This window comes from Spinacia oleracea, chromosome 5 (assembly GCF_020520425.1).
Source record: "Spinacia oleracea cultivar Varoflay chromosome 5, BTI_SOV_V1, whole genome shotgun sequence".
In the NCBI taxonomy this organism is placed as follows: domain Eukaryota; kingdom Viridiplantae; phylum Streptophyta; class Magnoliopsida; order Caryophyllales; family Amaranthaceae; genus Spinacia; species Spinacia oleracea.
Genome location: NC_079491.1, coordinates 96,639,622 through 96,661,556, shown reverse-complemented (window position 1 = coordinate 96,661,556; position 21,935 = coordinate 96,639,622). Strand labels below are relative to the sequence as shown.

At 37.0% G+C, this 21,935-nt stretch overlaps 2 protein-coding genes, 1 long non-coding RNA gene and 1 pseudogene across 3 annotated transcripts; 2 read left to right on the top strand and 2 right to left on the bottom strand.

The window, feature by feature from the left end:
- Positions 1–277: 277 nt before the first annotated feature.
- On the top strand, positions 278–1,092 carry LOC110799213 (plastocyanin, chloroplastic). The gene has a single exon (NM_001426455.1). It carries the CDS (start codon positions 464–466, stop codon positions 968–970), a length of 507 nt encoding a protein of 168 aa, NP_001413384.1. The 5' UTR covers positions 278–463; the 3' UTR covers positions 971–1,092.
- A 518-nt stretch (positions 1,093–1,610) lies between these two features.
- Positions 1,611–7,489, bottom strand: LOC110799212 (phospholipase D delta). Its single transcript, XM_022004430.2, has 11 exons — positions 6,648–7,489; positions 4,266–4,671; positions 4,059–4,175; positions 3,764–3,958; positions 3,393–3,668; positions 3,220–3,288; positions 2,978–3,125; positions 2,727–2,875; positions 2,487–2,651; positions 2,194–2,394; positions 1,611–2,060 (listed from the first exon to the last, which is right to left on the bottom strand). The coding sequence occupies exons 1-11, from the start codon at positions 7,166–7,168 to the stop codon at positions 1,767–1,769; spliced, it is 2,541 nt and encodes an 846-aa protein (XP_021860122.2). The 5' UTR covers positions 7,169–7,489; the 3' UTR covers positions 1,611–1,766.
- Positions 7,490–9,614: 2,125 nt separating this feature from the next.
- Positions 9,615–15,906, bottom strand: LOC130462080 (uncharacterized). Its single transcript, XR_008922213.1, has 3 exons — positions 15,637–15,906; positions 14,951–15,223; positions 9,615–9,840 (listed from the first exon to the last, which is right to left on the bottom strand). It is a non-coding gene; the product is annotated as an uncharacterized lncRNA (long non-coding RNA).
- Positions 11,199–12,058, top strand: LOC130462079 (cytochrome b6-f complex subunit 4-like; annotated as a pseudogene).
- Positions 15,907–21,935: the final 6,029 nt, after the last annotated feature.

The following is a 21,935-nucleotide window of genomic DNA, read 5'->3' as shown; positions in this document are numbered from 1 at the left end:
TATCATGTCAAAATTGGTTATCAGTTTTGTCAAGTCGGATACAGTCGAATTAAGTTTTCCCTATTTTAACAACATTTTAAATCATGACATTTTAAATCACGGTAAGTTACGAATCTGGATAAGTTTAAGTCGGATTGTCAGATCGGGTCAGTTTTTGACGGCTCTACTTCAACCCCTCCCATTTCAAAGTTCCACATCATCCGATATAATCCGAGCACAACCAATGAAAAACTAGATAATACCCTTTATTGGCCCACACATCACAAAATCCTTTAATCCAATGCCACTAAAAATCCCACAAATGAAAACCACACAAAACCATGTAAACAGACATCACCTCATCTATCCTCCATTTTATCACCTCTTATTAAATCCCATCCTCGCTCTCAGCACTCTTTGGCAATTGTCATTTCTTAATTGCATTCCACTTAAACCCCTCCAAAATCCTCCTCCTTCCATTACAATGGCCACCGTCGCTTCCTCCGCTGCCGTAGCCGTCCCCTCCTTTACCGGCCTTAAGGCCTCAGGATCCATCAAGCCTACCACCGCAAAAATCATCCCAACCACCACCGCCGTCCCAAGATTGTCTGTCAAGGCTTCCTTGAAGAATGTCGGAGCCGCCGTGGTAGCAACCGCAGCCGCCGGACTTCTAGCCGGAAACGCCATGGCCGTTGAGGTGTTGCTCGGAGGGGGTGACGGATCATTGGCATTCCTTCCAGGAGACTTCAGCGTAGCCTCGGGCGAGGAGATCGTATTCAAGAACAATGCCGGATTCCCCCACAACGTAGTGTTTGACGAGGACGAGATTCCCTCCGGTGTCGACGCCGCGAAGATTTCGATGTCCGAGGAGGATTTGCTGAATGCACCAGGGGAAACTTACAAAGTTACCCTTACTGAGAAAGGAACTTACAAGTTCTACTGCTCACCCCACCAGGGTGCTGGTATGGTGGGAAAAGTAACTGTCAACTAATATTTTAATGAAAAATTGAATTTTTATTTATATGACTTTGTTGTAGAGCTATTTATATAAACGATCTCATCAATTGGTACGTTTAGCACATTTGTGTAGAGCTATTTATTCGAAATTTGGTTTAGATTTGATCTCATAATCCAAAATTGGATTATACCGGTTTAGATTTGAATTGAACTACAGTACTACACTCCTAAGATAAAATGCCACCATTCAATCTTTATCTGAAAGAATTCTAGCAGCAAAATTCTTCTGAAGCATATATATCTTATCCAAATTTTGCCTAACAAACATACAAGTGACGAATTACACAAGCAAAAATGAGGCTGCAAGAGTGCAAGTAAGCTACACCCGAAGATAAAATGCTACGTCCAATCTTTATCTGCACTAATTCTGCGAAATTCTTTCTGAAGGCATAGCATTTCCAAAATTTGCCACCATATATACAAGTTTTGGACTCTGGTACACAAATAGAAATGATTTATCCCTCTCTTGTATACAGATCGAATTCATATTTGTTACTGCATCATCGACAAGTACTTGATATAAAAAATAATGTAATCCTCTCATCTTTACAAGTGTAAGTCACAACTCACAACCTTTCCATCACTCGAAAATCCACTAGAAAAAACACGGAAAATGCAAAAATAATACTCCAAATCCCATTACCTATTCCTCTGTCATGTGTTAATTATGTAAGGTCAGTTTGTAGGGTTTGTACGCAGGAATTATATGCACAAGAAGGGAATCTAACAAGGATGACCAAACTAAAATTTAAAAAAATTTAAAAAAATGTTCAAGTGGTGAGGGCATCTGGAAGTGAATTAGCAGCTCCAAGCACCTTACCACCAACATCTGGGAAATGCTCGTGCCCACGTAATGACTCAACCTTCCCATCCTTTCCCACATGGACAGGATATCTAAGGAGGTGTCCTTGCAATGGATTATAATCTTCTGCTACAAATTTCTTCCAGTTTTCTTCGGCTATGTTGTTCACTGTCTTGACACATTCCAAATTTTCAGCTTCCTTAAAGAGATCGTCTAGCCCCCCTAGGTGCTCTGCCCATAGTGACATTCTATAACCGTACACCTGGGGTTTTGAAACAATCACAACATACAAAAGAAATTCGGTTTACTTAATACATTCACAACATAAAAAGGTATTGGGTTTACTTAATACAATCACAATAAAAATTGACTAGATCGAAATGTGGGTTACTAACCTGGCCAAATGGATGTCCCTTCTTCCTACCCCAAGTGTGATGTGGTTGATAAGCACCCATAGCTATCTCAGTGTCTCTTGAACCAGCCATTGATCTCTGATTAATATTAGCTGATCCCAGTATCACATACTCATCATCAACTATCATTCCCTTGGCGTGCACATATATCATGAATCTTCTGTACTTTTGTGAAGGCAGAACCTGAGAGAATATGTTCAGTACATTTTCTCCTTGTTGTATAATGTAAAGTATAGATGAATGCAAAGTCGATCCAAAGAGGTTAAGAGTTTTACCCCATCGCCATTTCTTGATAACGGTGGACTAGAATCTACCAAGATCACGGGTGGTTCACGATTACCAAGACAATAGAAGTTCAAGTAGTCTTGTGGGTGTGCCTTGAGCTTCATTGCTTTAATCTCTTGGGCTATTATTGTGTACATCATTTGCATAGTTTCTCCCTGTTGAAATGCACATGTTATGATCAATCAGTCAACGACATATATAGCTTAACCACGGCGAGGTTGACTTGTTACCTGCCAGAAAAGAATTTCTTGTACAGCAGCAGAGGTGGGAACACCCTCAGGCCACATTGGGATGACAACATAGACTACAAATCTCTCTTTGGCTCTAATTTTGCTGACAATCTTTAGTGTCAACTCCATAGGTATCAAATGATCAGCGCCTGAAAAATTATTATATCTGGCAGATTTAACATGCACATTTCCTAAACATTTCCAACAGAAAAATGTTTTTGAAGTAGAAGAAACTGATGAAAAATTCATACCAGCATTTTTGTAATTTGGCCATGCATATGATGATCCAAGGAAATACTGGTTTTCGATATATATGAAATGTTGAGCAGATCTGATTGCTTCAATGTATGCTGTTTGAATGCTCTTGTCTATCACTAAATTCTTGGCACAAACCAGGTTCTGCAATGAAGCACAGGTACATTGAGTCCATGTTAGGCTTAAATATCGAAAACCCATGCTTAACAGTTAGTGTGGAAATATGTTGTTGTCGAACCTGAGACTCAGCCATTTGAACATTCTTTGGGAATCCTTGTACAGACCCTGAATCTATAGACCGAAAAACCTGCATGGCCACAGTTTTAGATTACAAGTTAAAATACGTAGCACATTTTATCAATCCTTGTAAATGTTCCCAGTTATAAATTAGGATATAGCATTATTAAGTACCTGAACTTCCCAACCCTCAGGATCATTCTCTTCACAAGCCCATAGTGTTAGGTCATTAGGGGAAGCACAATGGGCAGGGCTAAGTATCCAAGATATACGGCTCGTTTTAAGTAAGGCATCATCATGCCAGTGAGAAATGCTCTTGATTTTCCGTCTAAGAGAAGATTTTGTTGCTTTTCTCCAGCGCTGCTCAAAGTTTGTAAGCACATCATATGCTGCTGGCCCTTCGATTTTGCAGTGAAGATCGTGCCAGGGTTCTCTAGGGCCCTTTGTTCCCTATCATAAAAGTACATTATTAAAAATAATCAGATAATAATCTGATATGTTATTGTTCCAAAGGAAACAAGCATTTGTATGGCAGAAACACTTACATCAAACGTAGGATTGTGGAAATCATCATTGAATACAGTATCAAGGTCTCGAAAGAGACGGTGCCCCGGGGTATCATAACGACCATCACAAAGGTCTAAACCTCCCAAGAAAGCTGTTATCTTCCTGTTATTCCCTGGCGCTTGAGAATCCACTATTACACATTTCTGATGGTGTGTATACAAGGTGCCAACAACCTGAGATTAAAACATCATCAAAATATCTCATCTCAATATACAAGAAGCAAATACAGAAAACTTTAAAAGATAGGAGAAACAATATACAACAAAAGCATGCCTGCTGCTTGATAATGCTAAGCTTACTGCTGGCATAACGGGGTGACAGAGTACAAATGACAGAGGAATGCTTGAAAAACTTCCTCGTTTGTTCATCATGAGTTTGCATCACACCTTGCTGCCATGTAAAAAAACACGAAAACCATATGAATAATCAATCAAAAAAACGACCTCTTAAGTACATTAAGATGGGTACTTGGTTAGTTACCGTGTTGATGAAGAATTTGCTATGGGAAGTCTTATCATCCCAAACAAGCAACAAAACTCTGACTCCTTCTTGGGACTTATACTTCAAAAGGTCTCCTAAATTCAAGTCGCCACCGTTAGGCAACGGTTTAGAAGGCTCTCTAACCAGCCTAACCTTATGGTACACTGACCACCCTACAATATACACCAAGTGATGTGCTTCCAATATAGCATGGCATATATCCTCCCAACACTTCCCATGTTGATACTCAACCCCTTGTTCCAGCTCAATCCTTGGCAGCTCGTTGTCTGCCACGTGAGCATCCTGATACAATGTCACCCTTCCCCCTGGTCGCGCAGGGAAGTAGCTCCGGTTTACCCTATGTTCCCCAGCTGCATTGTCCGGGTTCACGTCACATGGGATGAATCTGTTGACATTTTTTTTGCCATAGTGTTAATAATAAGTGTTGATTCAAACTATTTATTGTCACATGAGGTTTATAATTTTTAAGAGGAAATTATTATTGTAAATCAAGCTTTGCAAAAATCTATAAGCTTGGGAGGGAAATAGTATTGAGAAGTAATCTATATGGAACTTGTGAGGCGTCTATTTGTGTTAGGGGCCCCAGAGGTGTAACTGCTCAAGATATCATCTTGCCACCTTATGTAGAAATAATTGACAATACACAGCATATCGCCAGCTTGACGGAACCAATTGATTTGTGTATTGGATTACAACTCGAAAGAAATCGGGGATATCATATAAAAGCGCCAAATAACTTTCAAGACGGAAGTTTTCCTATAGATGCTCTATTCATGCCCGTTCGGAACGTGAATCATAGTATTCATTCTTATGGAAATGGGAATGAAAAACAAGAGATACTTTTTCTCGAAATATGGACAAGAATTCCAAATAAAAGTAACTTGTCACAATCCCTCGAATGAGTCGAATCCCACCTAGTTACTAGGTGTGCTAAGATTATACTGGTGCAGTCTTTCCAAACTCTAAAATTAAAAGTGACACTGACAGTTTGACACCAATGTTAATGCCGATAATGCGCGATCCTACAGGCTACAGCAACGGCTCGACGATGCCTTCTTTCAAATTCCAATATTATCATCCACCATGGTATACTATCACTCAAAAAGATCCCATCCAAGTACATTGTATTTGAATCACAAACAAAATTTTTATAATGTTCAAAATTATACCCATGTAAAGCCCAAAGTTATACTTAGGTCATTGTGACAAAATTAGCCCATCTCAGAATTGACTTACGTGACCTGAACTGAAAACATAATTCTCCCAATTAGAAATTGTTGAAACATTTTGAATTTGTACATTATTCCTATATTAATTTTGACACTCTCTGTACAAAATAGAGTCATAAAAAACTGCATTATAAAAAATAAAAAAATAAAAAATGGTAAATAACTATCTTAATTACATACAAAAAAATTACTTCCTCCATTTTTTTTTAATTGCACCATCTGGGATTTCACGCTTGCCAATGCATTATTTTAACCACTAATATCTCTCATTATACATTTTGAAAAATTATAAAAATTTGATAATTTGAAAGTATATTTCGAGACGAATCTAACAAGATCCCACATGAATATATTTTTCCTTGCATATAAATCATAAAAAAAAAACTATATAGGAATATGTGAATAGTGCTAAAATCAAGATGGTGCAATTATTAAAAAATGGAGGAAGTATGTTATAATATACTTACCTTTGGTTAGATTATAAAAGTAAAGTCAAAATTACTACAGTACTTTACTCTGTGTTTCTCACGTGATGTCTCATAAGAAATTGGTAATTAAATTGCACGTGAGATGATATCGTAAAATTAACCCCGTAATTTGAGCAAATGTTCATTATTCGGCGAAACATAGTACTCCGTATATTACAACATAATTGATGAGGTAATCAACACTTTTTTAAGCTACCAAATAGTTTTCAACTCCTACACAGTACACACACAAAAATTAGGCGGCCAAAATTAATCCGTAGCCGGCTTAGCATGAAAGAGTCAACCAATTTGAGGTTTGACCGAACCCAAATTCGAATTAAACCTTCCAACTGCATGCGACCTCTACTCAAACACCCATTCATTGAAAATAAAACCCTTTTTATCCAGTTTCTCAGATCCCAAAAACCGGGTATTCCTTGTTGACAACTTTGACATACGTAATAAACTTATGGAAGCCTAATTAAGAAGGAAGGTTCTGAATCAATCCAACGAAACAGCTCCCTATCATGTTGTAAATTTTCTTAATTAATTAATGTACCATATAATTCTTCCATCAATTAATATACACAAACTTGTTAAATCATAGCACTACAATTAACCACAAAAAAAAAAAAAAAAACAGATACGATAGAGTAAAATAAAACCTGAGACGTAGGTGAACCGCAGCTTTAGGCTTGGGTGGTTTGCCGTTATCTCTAAGAATTGGGAACCAGTCGTCAATCTCCTCACCCGAAATAATGGACGCAGCTTTAACTGTAGCGATACCGATCATATCAGCTCCAAGGACATCATTATCCTTGACCTTGAACTCAATGTCCGCCACCGCATGAGCTAAGGGGATATTAAAATGCTCCTCCCATTTCGGATTCTGAGAATTCGATATCACACGTGTACGTGCCACGGTTGCCCCGCCTATGTTGACCGTTACATACGGGTCGCTCGTTATGATTGTCTTGTTCTTTATGTGGTGGCCCTTATGATCCAGATCGTTGTTTTTCCCCTCGGAGGATACTTTCTTCCTAGAGAAAGGAGCACGACACGATGCGAAAACACGACGAAAATTCTCTGAAAACAAGTCCATGTTAGGAAGGCAGCGTGCTTCTAGAATGTGGAGGTCAAGATCGCCGTGGAGGTAGATCCCACATTCCCCTTTCTCGCTTTCCATTACGTTATTTTCACGCACGATGGGGCCAATATAATATAAGTACAAGGGAATCGATGCGATACCGGAAGCCAGGAGGTTACATAAACGCGCACTAATCAGGTTGTCAACGGTTCCCGGCAAAATACTTCGCCGGTAACCGATCAACGTTTATGAAAGAAACAAAGAGAATCAACTAAAATTGAAGAAAGAAATGTCAAGTTATTAAATTGGTTTTCTTTATGGGTTGATTATTGGTTATATGTTTGAGAAATACGTGGCGGGGAGAGACTAGAGAGAATAGTTTGTTAAAAGGGTCATGTAATTTAGGTAAGTGTTTTATTCACTTTGATTAATTTCTCCAATATATAAATGGGTGGAAAAGGTGTAGTTTTATGTTTTAAATTTTAAACTTTAATTTGGAGAAAAGGTTCCATGGTTATACTTTCTCCAATTCTTAATTGCACTCTCAAAATATCATTTTTTTTATAATCTTTGCTTAAACAGAGTTAAAGATATTAATAATTAAAATTGTATATTGACATACATAAAAGTGACAAACGTTGCGAGTATTAAAAATCTGAGGAAATATTGAGGCTGTTGGTTCAGTGGTGATTGAGGCTGAACTTGGTAGGGAGGACCTGTGTTCGATCCCCCGCATCAACAATTGGGAGGGGAATGGAACCTATCCACTCAGAACTCGCCCCGAATCCGGATTAGCCCTAAGGGTGAACCGGATGGTACACCAAAAAAAAAAAATCTGAGGAAATATATCCTTATTATTGGTAAGATTTTTGACCTGTTTATTTAGATTTGGAGACGTGATATAAAAGTATTTGCGTCATTATTGACTCGTAATCTCATAGAATACTTCTTCTTTTGTTGATAACTTCATTGAATGTTAGCCAACTTGAATGGGCAGTTGTCATGGTAGCTGTTCCAGCTAACACTGAATATTAAGGTTTTCAAAACAAAGATAATAGGGGCTAATTTGATAGTCGGATATAAATGGTGTGAATGCGAATAAATTTATAAAGAATATCAATATTTATTTATATAGTACTCCGTAGTGCTAGTTCTCCCAAAATTATCTCTTTTTTCTTCAAAACTTTTCATTATCGTTAAATCATTTAGGGAGTGGTATTAGATGAATATATAAATTTATGAAGAAGAATCACAAGTTGGAGATAAGGTTTCATTGGCATGAACATTATAATGTTATTTTTTGCCCAAAAAACACTTAAATTTGTTTTTATTTTCACCATTTATTATCGGTTGTCAAACAAACCGTTAATCCTAAATAATTAATCTTGTAATTTTGTTTTTATACATCAACAAATAATTGTTTTAATTGGCCGGTACGTTATTTTGTTATCTTTGTAAACAACATACTACGTATATACTCCGTATGTAATAAGTTGATAAAATGTTGATACTTTCACAAATTCTTATTTACATGGATTTTACGATAAATATTGTACACCGAAGTTAAAGTTAATGTAAAATGCTTAAAAGTTACCCTTATATACGTAAAAGGTATCGATTTTACTGATAAATTTTTTCATTTTAATAAAAAATATTTATTCAAATCACTAATAATGTATAAAATTTATCATTTAGCCCTTTAAAATATTTATCTATCAACTTATTTTTTAATAATATAGAAGTTAGAGAAAATTTGGTAAAAGTTAGAGAAAATTGGGTAAAAGTTATGTTGGTGTACAATAAGTTTATTGTACACCCAGTGCATGCAAGACCTTTTGTGATACTTTTACAACTGAGAAGAATCTATATTAAGATTTTATATGATAAATGTCGTACTAGACTAATTGGCCGGAAAATAAATTAAGCTAGCAATTGACATTATTCGTTAGAAAGCTATGCAGTGTAATTAACTTTTATTTAAGTAATACTATGTAAGTAGTAGTTGTAGTAATAATAATAGTAATAATAATAAAAAATAATAATAAAAATCGCAACACGAAGACACTAGAGGAAAAAACCTCAAGTGCGGGCTCATTTTAAGCGGTTTAGTGCGGGCTTTTACATGTGCAGCACATGGCCTGTTCGCACTTGATGTTTCTCAAGTGTTGCCAAAATATTGGTAGCACTTGATGTTTCAAGTGTTGCCAATTTGGAAAATGAGCCCGCACTTGACATATTTTGTGCTGCCAATTTTAGAATATGAGCCCGCACTTTATATATTTGGTGCTGCCAATTTTGAAAATGAGTCCGTACTTGACATATTTGGTGCTGCCAATATTGAAAATGAGCCCGCACTTGACATAGAAATGGGCAGCACAAGCATAAAAATGAGCCGAACTTGATATATAAATGACCCGCACTTGGCCTATAAATGAGCCGCACTTGGCCTATAAATAAGCCGCACTTGATCTAGATTTGTTGTATAACCGATTTCCCTGCTACATATTACAATTGGACCACGCCACTGATTAACCTCCATACGTCATATAAAAAGTATCCAATATATAGATAATTAAATTAAATAGTATACAATTGTAAATATAAAATTCGATTACATTACAATCATATGGAAAACTAAGTAGAATCCATAATTTAAGATTCAATACAAGAAAATATAAAAAACATTCACTAGTAATGAAGTTTGCCAACATTTCTCAAACTTCATCTATCGCCTCAAAGCTGAAAGGCGGCTCCCTCGGATTATTGAATACCTTAAAAAGATCGACCATCAAAAAATATATATACACTTTAGTTATACTATAAATATTAAATCGTACAATAAAATTAAGACTTCATTTGTTCATTACAAAGAAATAATGGACCGTATAACAATAAAATTGGTTAATTTCGGTCCCAACTTTCATCTAATGAACTTAAATAAATATTTTAAAGTCCTTCCATGTTTAATAAACTTAGTTTTATGTTTCAAAGACTCACCCATTTTGGTGAAGTTATACACATTTAAGCCTCGTTAGTTCATTATCGGTCACATTTTGACTAAAATGGCTAATTTCGGTCCCAACTTTCAACTAATGAACTTAAACTAGTATTTTAAAGTCTTTCCATGTTTAATACACTTAGTTTTATGTTTTAAAGACTCATTCTCACCCATTTTGGTGAAGTTATGCACATTTAAGCCTCGTTAGTTCATTATCGGTCACATTTTGACTAAAATGGCTAATTTCGGTCCCAACTTTAAACTAATGAACTTAAAAAAGTATTTTAAAGTCATTACATGTTTGATACACTTAGTTTTATATTTCAAATACTAATTCTCACCCATTTTGGTGAAGTTATGCACATTTAAGACTCGTTTGATCATTATCGGCCACAATTTGACTAAACTTGCTAATTTCGATCCCAACTTTCAACTAAAGAACTTATATTTGTATTTTAAAGTTTTTCCATGTTTTATACACTTATTTTTATGTTTCAACGACTCATTTTCTCCCATTTTGGTGAAGTTATGCATATTTAAGCGTCGTTAGTTCATTATCGGTCACATTTTGACTAAAATGGCTAATTTCGGTCCCAACTTTCAACTAATGAACTTAAATAAGTATTTTAAAGTCTTTCCATGTTTGATACACTTATTATTTTTGCATGATATAATCTAGATTTTGTTTATTACTAATTTGAATAGTATTGAAATGCATTCTTTTCCTTTGCATTGACCTGATCTATGACACTATCGGAGTGAAACTAGGGATCTAAAGAACAATAGAAACTAGGCGATATTAGTAACAAGTAAACCCTTTATTTGTAATATATATAATTTTCTATTTTTATAGAAAGTCAAAATCTCCAAGTATTTTGGAGATAAACACCAATCATAAGGTATGAGACAACCTGAAAAGCAGTTGATCATGATCAACTTTATAAGCCTACTTGGGTGTTGAGCATTTATTTGTAAGAGCATAATTCTTTTCCGTGGATAATTACAACTTTGGAAAGTAGGATTTAATAAATAGGTTCTTACAGGGAACCTTTATAGATGGATAAGACATATATGTTATGGATCCATTTGGTTCTTTTGATTCTTGCTTGAGCCGGATGATGAAAAATTATCATGTCCGGTTCTTTCGGGGGATGAATTGAATCTATAATAATTCACCTATCCTGATAACAAAAAAACCTGACTTGAATGATCCTGTATTAAGGGCTAAATTAGCGAAAGGTATGGGGCATAATTATTATGGGGAGCCCGCATGGCCTAATAATCTTTTATATATTTTTCCTGTAGTAATTTTAGGTACTATTGCGTGTAACGTAGGCTTAGCAGTTTTAGAACCATCAATGATTGGCGAGCCGGCGGATCCATTTGCAACTCCTTTGGAAATATTACCTGAATGGTATTTTTTTTCCTGTATTTCAAATACTTCGTACAGTACCAAATAAGTTATTAGGCATTCTTTTAATGGCTTCAGTACCTGCGAGATTATTAACAGTTCCTTTTTTAGAAAATGTTAATAAATTCCAAAATCCAGTTCGTCGTCCAGTAGCTACAACTGTCTTTTTGGTTGGTACCGTAGTGGCCCTTTGGTTAGGTATTGGAGCAACATTACCTATTGATAAATCCCTAACTTTAGGCCTTTTTTAAATTGATTTAATTATGAAATAACACGGCGTGTGTATCTAGGGAATAGTCACTTCAACGTGAATTTTCCCTAGATACATCTATTCAATTACTTTTTTTCATCTTTTATTTTTTAAATCAATTACGAAATGCTTTTCTAGAGTGCCAAATATTTGTTTTACGTCTTCTATGCGAAAATGCTTCATTTTAATAAGATCTTCTTGACTGTTATTCAAAAGGTCCAATAATGTGTGTATATTGGATTTTTTTAGGCAATTGTAGATCCTAGGTGGCAATTCTAATTGGTCAATAAAAATGAATTTCAATGCTATTTTTTTTTTGTTTTTCCTTATTTCAGCCAATCTATTATGAAAGCTAAAAAGGGGTAAAGAAACTTTGTGTTGATTGTCCTCTAAATTTACGTTTTCTTCCGCATGTAGAAAAGGAATTAATAAATAAATTAAATTCCGAAAGGCTTCATAAAGTGCTTCTTTCGGAGTTAAACTACCATTTGTCCATATTTCGAGAAAAAGTAGGGATGTCAACGAGCCGAGCCGAGCCGAGTATTTGGCTGTTCGAGCTAGGCTTGATAAGAAATTTTCGAGTTCGAGCTCGAGCCGAGTTTAGCCGAGCATTCATTTTTCCTGTTCGAGCTTGGCTCATTTAATTTTTCTTTGTTCAAGCTTAGCTCACGAGTAGCTTGTTTAAATTCAAGCTCGAGTCGAGCCGATCTATTAGCAGACGAGCCTTAATAAACGAGCCTTAATAAACAAACAAGATCGAATTTAAACGATCATATTAATAAGAGAAATATTATTTTCAAAAATTATAAAACATAAAAACATAAACTTAAGGGTTTTGAGCTTTACGGATATTAATATATCATTGATTAAAGAAATAAGAATAGTAAACATATACGATTTTGGTAGTTTTGGTAGTATATTAGTATTTAATTAGTCAATTTCTTACCCTTAATTTTAGCATAGTTATATGAATAATATCATAATATATTATTTGTTAATACTTTATTATATTTACTATAATAACATTTTTTTAGAAATTTATGAGCTTATAAATCAACACGAACGAGCTTGGAAACGAACATGAACGAGTTGTTCGTGAGACTAAACGAGTCGAACAGTAGGTTTTTCGAGCTAGTATCATTTATTAAACGAGCTTAAATTTTTTGTTCAAGCTCGTTTATTTACTAATGAACGAGTTTTGACCGAGCTTTGATTGAGCTTGTTCACGAGCTGTTCGCGAGTGTATCGGCTCATTGACATCCCTAAGAAAAAGTATCTCTTGTTTTTCATTCCCATTTCCATAAGAATGAATACTATGATTCACGTTCCGAATAGGCATGAATAGAGCATCTATAGGAAAACTTCCGTCTTGAAAGTTATTTGGCTCTTTTATATGATATCCCCGATTTCTCTCGAGTTGTAATCCAATACACAAATCAATTGGTTCCGTCAAGCTGGCGATATGCTGTGTATTGTCAAGTTTTAAAGACTCATTCTAACCCATTTTGGTGAAGTTATGCACATTTAAGACTCGTTTGATCATTATCGGTCTCATTTTGACTAAAATGGCTTATTTCGGTCCCAACTTTCATCTAATGAACTTAAATGAGTATTTTAAAGTCCTTCCATGTTTATTAAACTTAGTTTTATGTTTCAAATACTCATTCTCACCCATTTTGGTGAAGTTATGCACATTTAAGCTTCATTAGTTCATTATCGGTCACGTTTTGACTAAAATGGCTAATTTCGGTCCCAACTTTCAACTAGTGAACTTAAATGATTATTTTAAAGTCTTTTCATGTTTAATACACTTAGTTTTATGTTTAAAATACTCATTGTCACCATTTTGGTGAAGTTATGCACATTTAAGCTTCGTTAGTTCATTATCGGTCACGTTTTGGCTAAAATGGCTAATTTCGGTCCTAACTTTCAACAAATGAACATAAATGAGTATTTTAAAGTATTTCCATCTTTAATACACTTAGCTTTATGTTTCAAAGACTCATTCTCACCCATTTTGGTAAAGTTATGCACATTTAAGCCTCGTTAGTTCATTATCGGTCACATTTTGACTAAAATGGCTTATTTCGGTCACAACTATCAACTAATGAAACAAAATGAGTATTTCAAACCTTTTAAATGTTTAATATACTTATTTTAATGTTTCAAAGACTCTTTCTCACACATTTTGGTCTAGTTATGTACATATAAGAATTTTTTGATCATTATCGGTTCCATTTCGACTAAAATGGCTTATTTCGCTCCCAACTTTCAACTAATGAACCTAAATGAGTATTTTAAAATCTTTACATGTTTAATATACTTTTTTTAATGTTTCAAAGACTCATTATCAACCATTTTTGTCAAGTTATGCACACATAAGGATTGTGTGATCGTTATAGGTCACATTTCGACTAAAATGACTTATTTCGCTCCCAACTTTCAACTAATGAACCTAAATGAGTACTTTAAACCCTTTACATGTTAAATATACTTATTTTAATGTTTCAAATACTCATTAACATACATTTTGGTCAAGTTATGCACATATAAGGCTTGTTTGATCGTTATAGGTCACATTTTGACCAAAATGGCTTATTTCGCTCCTAACTTTCAACTACTGGATTTAAATAAGTAATTTAACCCCTTTACATATTTAATACACTTAGAATTACATTTCAAAGACTCATTATCACCCACTTTGGTCAATTTTTGCACATATAAGACTCGTTTGATCATTATAGGTCACATTTTGAATAATCGAGCAACTATGAACTTGTAATCTATTTTATTAACCAAAAATCATATGCAAAGTAAATCTGAGCATGAAGATTATGCGAAACGAGAAAGAGATTTAATAGAGTGAGCAACAACTTTTGGCTCGAACAACAGATTGGAAGTAGCAGAACAGAAGAGGGGCAGATCAGATTCATAACTGCTGATCTGTTCTGCTGCTGCTTCTGATCTCCTCACAATAGATCTGGAGCATCAATAAATCAGTTTCACAACTGATGTTCTGATCTGCTGCTCCTGATCTGTTGCTGCTGATCTATTGCCAGTTGATCAGAAGCAACAACATATCAAAAGTAGCAGATCAGAAGAGAATTTGTGAAACTGAATTGCTAGCAACTGATCTGCTCGCAACTGATCTGCTGGATTATGCTTAAAATAAACCCCAAGAACATTTGACGAGCATATGTTATACAGAAGGTAAAATATTACCTTGACGAGCTGCTTTCCAAAGGACTGGACAAGGTAGTGTTGCTCTCTGGAATACAAGATTTAATAGCTTTCCACTCCTCTAGTTTAAATCATTCAATTCTTCCACTGTGATTTCAAATGTAGCAAGATGTTTCTTACGTTTCACTGGACCCCATTTCTGATTTGACACAGCTTCACAAGCACTCTGAGGAACAAATGATTCGTCCATCAAACTATCTACCAGCTTAGTCCATTCTAATGAGAGTGCATATTGATGCAAAGGTTTTCCTCAAGCTGCAATTACAAAATAGAGCATAAGGCCTTGTGAATAATGGTAGATACATGTGGACAAAAGAGTACTCACCATCTAGGGAAATATTCAAACACAACAAACAAGACAACATCTAGGGAAGTATTCAGAAGCAGAAAATAGTTTGAAGCACAAACAAACGAACTGAAGCACATTTGAGTTTGGAAATGGCACACAAGTACATTACTTAATTTAAATAAGTAATTAGGCTTCAAGGTAAACAATTAAATTCAGTAGAATCTTACAGTTACTCCAGAATAAGAGCAACACCAACATGGAACATAAAAAATACAAACTTATTTGAGTTAAGAAACTCGAATACCTAATGTCCAAATGCATCAAATCCTTAGAATCAGATTAAAAATACGCGAGTACATGAGGAAAAAGAAAAGATTACAGTTGGGAGAAAAGTTGATCTAAGCACCCTCAATCAGTGTTACACGGAACGCGGGTCGAAGCGGAACGGGGAATGGGATTGCTGCCTCCGAATTTCCCGGAATGGTGTGTTGTTTTATATTCCAAAAAAAAATTGGGAGAAGAGGGGGAGGGGGAAGGGGAGGTTTTCAGACTTTCAGCTTAGTAAATGATAGTCCATCACTCCAATTCAATTTTCTTTTGTAGTAATATTTAAGAAGAGGGAGGACAAAGAAGTGATTAACTGTGAAGAAGCTTTACACAAATTAACAAAACAAAAAAAAGATGGAGGCCACATGCTTTTACACATTTGACTGCAAACCAAAACAAAAACATGAAAACCCACAAAACCTAGAAGAAGTTGACAAACCTAGTGTCCTAGTCGACATTTCCAAAGTTTTCTCTCCCCTCTCTTCCCTAATCTGATTTGGAATTAGCACACTTAACCCACCTCTCTACCAACTTAAAAACCTTCCACCTTCGTCAAATTCATTTATGTATCGGGTGACCCGGTTGGCAGTGTTCAGATCTGCAATTCGGATTACCAAACCAGATCTCTGAACTGCAGCGTACCGAAATGACCTAGATCCAAGCATATAAAAAAAAACACTTCAGCAAGTGAATGAGGGTCCATGGTAGAATTACCTTAATGGCTTAAGGCACGTGATATTTAATATTTTACTTAATAGTTAATATACATACTCCTAACCAAGTCCAGGAAATATAGAAATCCTACCATAGAACACAAAGCAGCCATCCAGCAGATAGCGAGGAGACTGAACAAGAAATCTTTCTACCTCCGACCATTCTTTACAGTAGGATGAATTTTCTTCCCAAGAACATAATTCTCTTCTAAAGTAAATATCACCCAAAAAAATAACACAAAGTGGTTGGCCAAAATTAGATATAATTATTAATGGCTAAAGCTTTGGTATAACACTATCATACAATAGAAGTGAATCCAAAAAATAAAGACAACTTTCTCAAAAAATGCAGTGTCGCTAATAGAGCTGAAGTAGAAACCACCAGGCACGCTTTTAAGCAAGTAGGGGAAGGCCGATCTCTACCTAGGTAACTTTTATTTCTAATTGATAGGAAGTAGCAAGCCAATATATACCTCCCTAACCAAGGCTTCATCTAAAAAGTTAACTGAAACCATAAATGAAAGCTTAAGCATATTTCATTTGTACATTTACAAGTATAGCTAACCATTCTAAAGCAAAAATTAGTTTCATTCAGGGTTTTGTCATCTCAGATTTAGCCACAATCGCAATTTGGGGTGGTTTATAGCTGTTGCATCCCAATATCACGGTTTCACTAAGATCAAAATCTCTATATATTTGTTAGTATAACTCACACCCTCAGCCAGCCATTCTAAAGACATAACTAGTTTCATAAAGGGTTTGTCATCTCCGGTCCAGCCTCAATCACAATATCTAACTTTGCAGCTACTGTAGCCTAATATCACATTCACAGTCAGATCAAAACCTTTGCAGTGCAGTCACGATGCGGTAAATCCAATCATGGTGTCAAAATTTACTACACTGGTGAACGGTCTCGTACTCTCATTACAGAAAAGTCCAACAAAGAGATCAAGAACAAACTATTGTAAGTATTTTCCAAAGGGAATAAAAAGGTGGCCACAACAAGCAAACCTACCAGTAAGACATTGCCCAAGAAAATCAGAAAGGAAAATCAATTCCACAAAAATGCATCTATTGATCAAACTAATATAACAACAGTTTACCTAGAGGGAGAAGCCTTTTTAGCATGTGGAGGTGGAGAATGGCCTGTCTTTGCTGGTTCCGGGGAACTGCAGAAACATTCAATACATATTTATTAAGAGAAATATATAGTATAAACCCTTTGTGTACCATGTTCCATGTTCATACGAAAGAAGATAATTTCCCACACTGATTACTCATCATATAATGCCAGTAAATCAGACAGTTTTATTGGTGCTAAGTGCTAACAAATCCGTATTTATGGCTGATATGCAATATGCATTAAGAATCTGAATAATTTCAGCTTGAAGAATCAGTTACATCGACGATGGAGAGAATATGACGCATATTGCAAAAGACTGAAAGTTAGTGGTAAGTAATGGCTACTAGTTACTGGTAATAATGGCTACTAAAGAGAAATACAGGCAATAACAACACAGTCAACAAGGCATATAAAAATGATTCAGCTTGAAGAATTAGTATATCGACTCAGAATTCTACACCAATTTTAACAAGTAAAACTCAAAATTCAATTCCAAAACAATCAACAGAAAATCTAAATCGGAAATTACAGCACATTTGATCCTAATTGTTGCAATTTATCGGGAAGAAGAGACCTAATTCATGTAATTTCTCATAAATCTATTCCAAAAACAACAAAAATAAAACTTAAATCTTTCAAATTAAAATTGGAATACATCTTAATATGGAAGGATGTAATTCTTCCTCATCTTAATATTTCATAATGAATCACGAAGAAAACTAACGAGTTCAAGCTAATGTTTCCAGCTATAACTAATTCGTCATTTCTTTTAACAATTCGTCATTACAGTAACAATCTTATAGGAAGTAATTAAATTTAAATTACAAACCTACAAGAATTAAGGAGGAGCGACGCGGCGGTGGGGAAAAACAGCGGCAACTCGGCGGTGGGAGACAATAGCGGCAACTCGGCGGTGGGAGACAGCAGCGGCGACTCGGCGGTAGGGGAGTAGCTGGGCGCCTATGCAGTGAGTGTTGTGAGTCTGAATTTCGCGCCCAGAGAAGAACCAGAGAGGGGAAGGAGAGAAACGAGAGAGGGGAAGAGAGATAAGCGGGAAATTGGAGTTAGGTTATAGTAACCAGAGAAGAGGAGATAAGCAGGAAATGAATATTTTTGGAAAATATTTTGTGCTGCTCATTTGTAAAATGAGCCCGCAGTTGAACTCAAGTGCTGCCAATTTTCTAAAATAAGCCCGCACTTGTGAAAACGTATTTTTTCTTTTTTTTTTTGTGTGTCCTCAACTGCTGCTAATTTAGTAAATGAGCCACACTTGAAGGGAAGCACATGGCGATTTTTCCTCTAGTGAGATCACACCTCTTCTTGGCTTTGTGCAGTCCCCATATTAGGTTTTGGACAGACGATGAATGGTAAGACTTACCAATGTGTGTCGTGCTACCGGTTGGAGGTTCATTTGTTCTCTGTTATGACGCCATGTTCTGCTTGCTCTAGGGTCTTTGCGGGAGATATCTTTGGTGATCATGTGGTGTCATGTGCTAGCATTGTGGGTATTAAACAACGGAATAATGGGGTTAGGGATACCCTTGTTGATGTTTGTTATCTGTCTGGGATTTCGGCGCGGGAAGAGGTTGATATAGGTCTATCTGGAGGGAACGATGGAGCTCTCCGACCTGCAGACGTGTTGCTCTACTCTTGGGATCGGGGTTGTGATGTGTGTGTTGACTTGACGGATCTTCTCCCTTGACGCAATATGGGTTGTCCGACTTTGTCCCAGGCCGGGTTGTGACTGATGCGGCTTTTCGGAAACGGGTCAAGTACGAAGCACGTTGTCGGACAATTGGTTATGGCTTTCTTCCGTTCTCTTTCTCTTCTTTGGGGGAGTTGGATAAGGATGTTGTTGCATTGCTAAAGTGGGTTCAAAAATTCTCTATGACTCAGGACATTGGGGCTCGTGATGCTGCTCATATTTTCACCAGGATAGGCTTTGCTATAGCCAGAGGAATAGGGGCCCAGATTGTATCTCAGCTTCCCACTAATTATTTGTAAAATGTTTGACTTTGTTGGCATTTGATTCCTAGTAAAAATAATAATAATAATAATAATAATAATAATAATAATAATAATAATAATAATAATAATAATAATAATAATTATTATTATTATTATTATTATTATTATTATTAGTGGGGGGCCATATTGTATCTTGCCTTCCCACTAATTTTATGTACTTTGATTGACTTTGTTAGCATTTGATAATAATAATAATAATAATAATAATAATAATAATAATAATAATAATAATAATAATAATAACAACAATAACAATAAATAATAATAATAACAATAATAATAATAATAATAATAATAAAAAATGGGCGATTAGGGATTAGGGCTTTTTTCCCGGCAGTTCATCATTCCGGCGGGGTCAAGGAAGGTCTCAGGCAGGTCGGCGGCGGGTTGCAGGTGTCTCGGGTTTTTCAGGCGGCTTGCAGGTGTCTCGGGTTCATTTCAGGCGGGTTCCAGGGCTGTTTTGGTCGGCAAGCAGTGCAGTTTCAGCGGTATTTAGGGCATTTTTTTTGTCCACTTTCAGGGTAGTATTCGGTGTTCGGTTTTCAGGCGAGGTTCGATCGGTTTTCAGGCGTGAATTGCGGCTGTTTTGGGAGCATTTTGACGTGGGTTTTCAGGCGGTTCCACGTGGGTTACATTTTTCAGGCGGAGCTCTCATCAGGTCAGTGGCCGTTACGTGGACAAGGGGTTTGTGTGGGTGTTGTGCGCCGTTCAGTGGTGTTCAGTGGTGTTCGTCAGTGGTGTGTCGCTGTCTTTCACCGGTGTGCGTTGTTGTGTTCGAGTGGCTGTCCGATCAGCGTCGTTCAGTTGGTGTGCGGTGTTTGTTGGTTGTGTGTATTGTTGGTTGTGGGACTTTGTTAGTGTACGGAGGTCGGGGTTCGGAGTTTTTGTGGTCGGAGCTGTTGGTGTACGGAGGAGGCATTTTGTGTTGCTCGTGAGTGTTTCTGGCAGTGTTTGTGACGTTGTTTGTGGCGTGGTGTTTCTGGCTTTCGGTGGTGTTTAGTGTGGTTGTGGTGTATTGGTGTGTTGGTGTTTAGGGTGGGTGTGGTGTGTTGGTGGCTTTGCCTGTGGTGTGTTGGCAATTCTGGGCTTTCTGTTGAGTTGCTTTGATATGGCGGCTTCCGTGGAGAAGTTTCATTGCCCTTTTGTGGGTCTTAGCGGGTGCCAGGATGGAGGTGGGCGTGGTTTGGTGAGGAGTTCTCTGATCACTCACTTACGGGATCGTCATTGTTGCTCTGGTGTGCGGGATGTAACCCGTCACTCCCTTACTACCAATTTGCAGGTTTTTTCTACGGCTGAGGTGACCTTCCGTCGTATGGGAATTTGGCTATGTGGAGATTGTTTCAAGACACATACTCATCGTACTAGGTGACGACATGGCAGTGGTTCTAGTACGGTTTTTGTGGACCCACCTAATTCTGGGGATGGTATTATTCGTTTTATTCTCTACGGTATTCAAAAACCACAAGCTTCTACTTCCGAGCTGTCTTCTTCTGATGCGCCTCGTGAACATCATTTTTCCTTTTATGTTGCTCTTCTAGACACTTTATTGTCTAAGCGGTTGCGTTCTGTGAAATCCATCCCTCCCAAATGTCGTTTGGGTTTTTCGCGAGTTCTTAAAGGGGCGCTTGATAAGGTGATTTGCAGACCAGATGACATCGCTTGTTGGGTTCAGTTGCTTGTGTTACCTCTTTGTGTCCTCACGACTTTTTCACCGTGAAGTAATCGTGAGTGTTCCTCTGGTGTTAGGCGGCGCCGACAGGAAGAGAGTATCACCTCTGCTGTTCGTTCTTGGGGTGAGCCTGGTGGTTCTGAGCAGCTTGTCATAGACACATTGGCTAGCGTTTCTCCATTGGATGTTGACGAAGACCATGATTCGACGGAGCGTAATATTAAGCAATGCAAGCGAAAGATTTCTGACGGTCACTACACTGCTGCTGTTAGAGTTCTTTCGTCCTCAGGTCTTGCCCCTTACAGTGATGCTACTCTTGCAGATTTGCAAGCAAAGCACCCTTCCTTTCCGGTCCCCACCTTACCGGATATCCCTGTTGATCATCACCTTACTGCTTCCTCCGCTGTTGTGTTGGAGCAGATTAGGGGCTTTCCGCGTGGTACTTCGTGCGGTAGGGATGGCTTGCGTGCTCAACACCTTTTGGATTGCTTGGGTGGTGCTGCTGTAGCTGTTTCTGATGAGTTGGTGGATGCTATTACTCAGGTAGTTAATCCCTTTCTTGCTGGAAAGTGTCCTGGTGTGCTTGGAGGATATATTGCTAGTGCTCCTCTTACGCCACTTGTTAAGCCTGGTGGTGGTATTCGGCCTATTGTTGTGGGTACTATTTGGAGGCGCCTTGTTTCTAAGGCCGGGGCCGCTTTGATTGTTCCGCGTTTAGGACACTACTTAGGAGGGCTTCAGTTTGGAGTTGGGGTTTCAGCAGGTGGTGAGGCCATTCTCCATGCTGTGAATCGTTTGGTTGAGGCTCGTGGGGCTGA

What these genes read in the sequence shown, in the direction of transcription:
- LOC110799213 (NM_001426455.1), top strand. Translation starts at nt 464, where the DNA reads ATGGCCACCGTCGCTTCCTCCGCTGCCGTAGCCGTCCCCTCCTTTACC.
- LOC110799212 (XM_022004430.2), bottom strand. Translation starts at nt 7,168, where the DNA reads ATGGAAAGCGAGAAAGGGGAATGTGGGATCTACCTCCACGGCGATCTT. An exon ending in TCCACAATCCTACGTTTGAT is followed by an intron (nt 3,669 to 3,763) that starts GTAAGTGTTTCT and finishes CTTTTATGATAG; the next exon opens with GGAACAAAGGGCCCTAGAGA. An exon ending in TTCAAATGGCTGAGTCTCAG is followed by an intron (nt 3,126 to 3,219) that starts GTTCGACAACAA and finishes GCTTCATTGCAG; the next exon opens with AACCTGGTTTGTGCCAAGAA.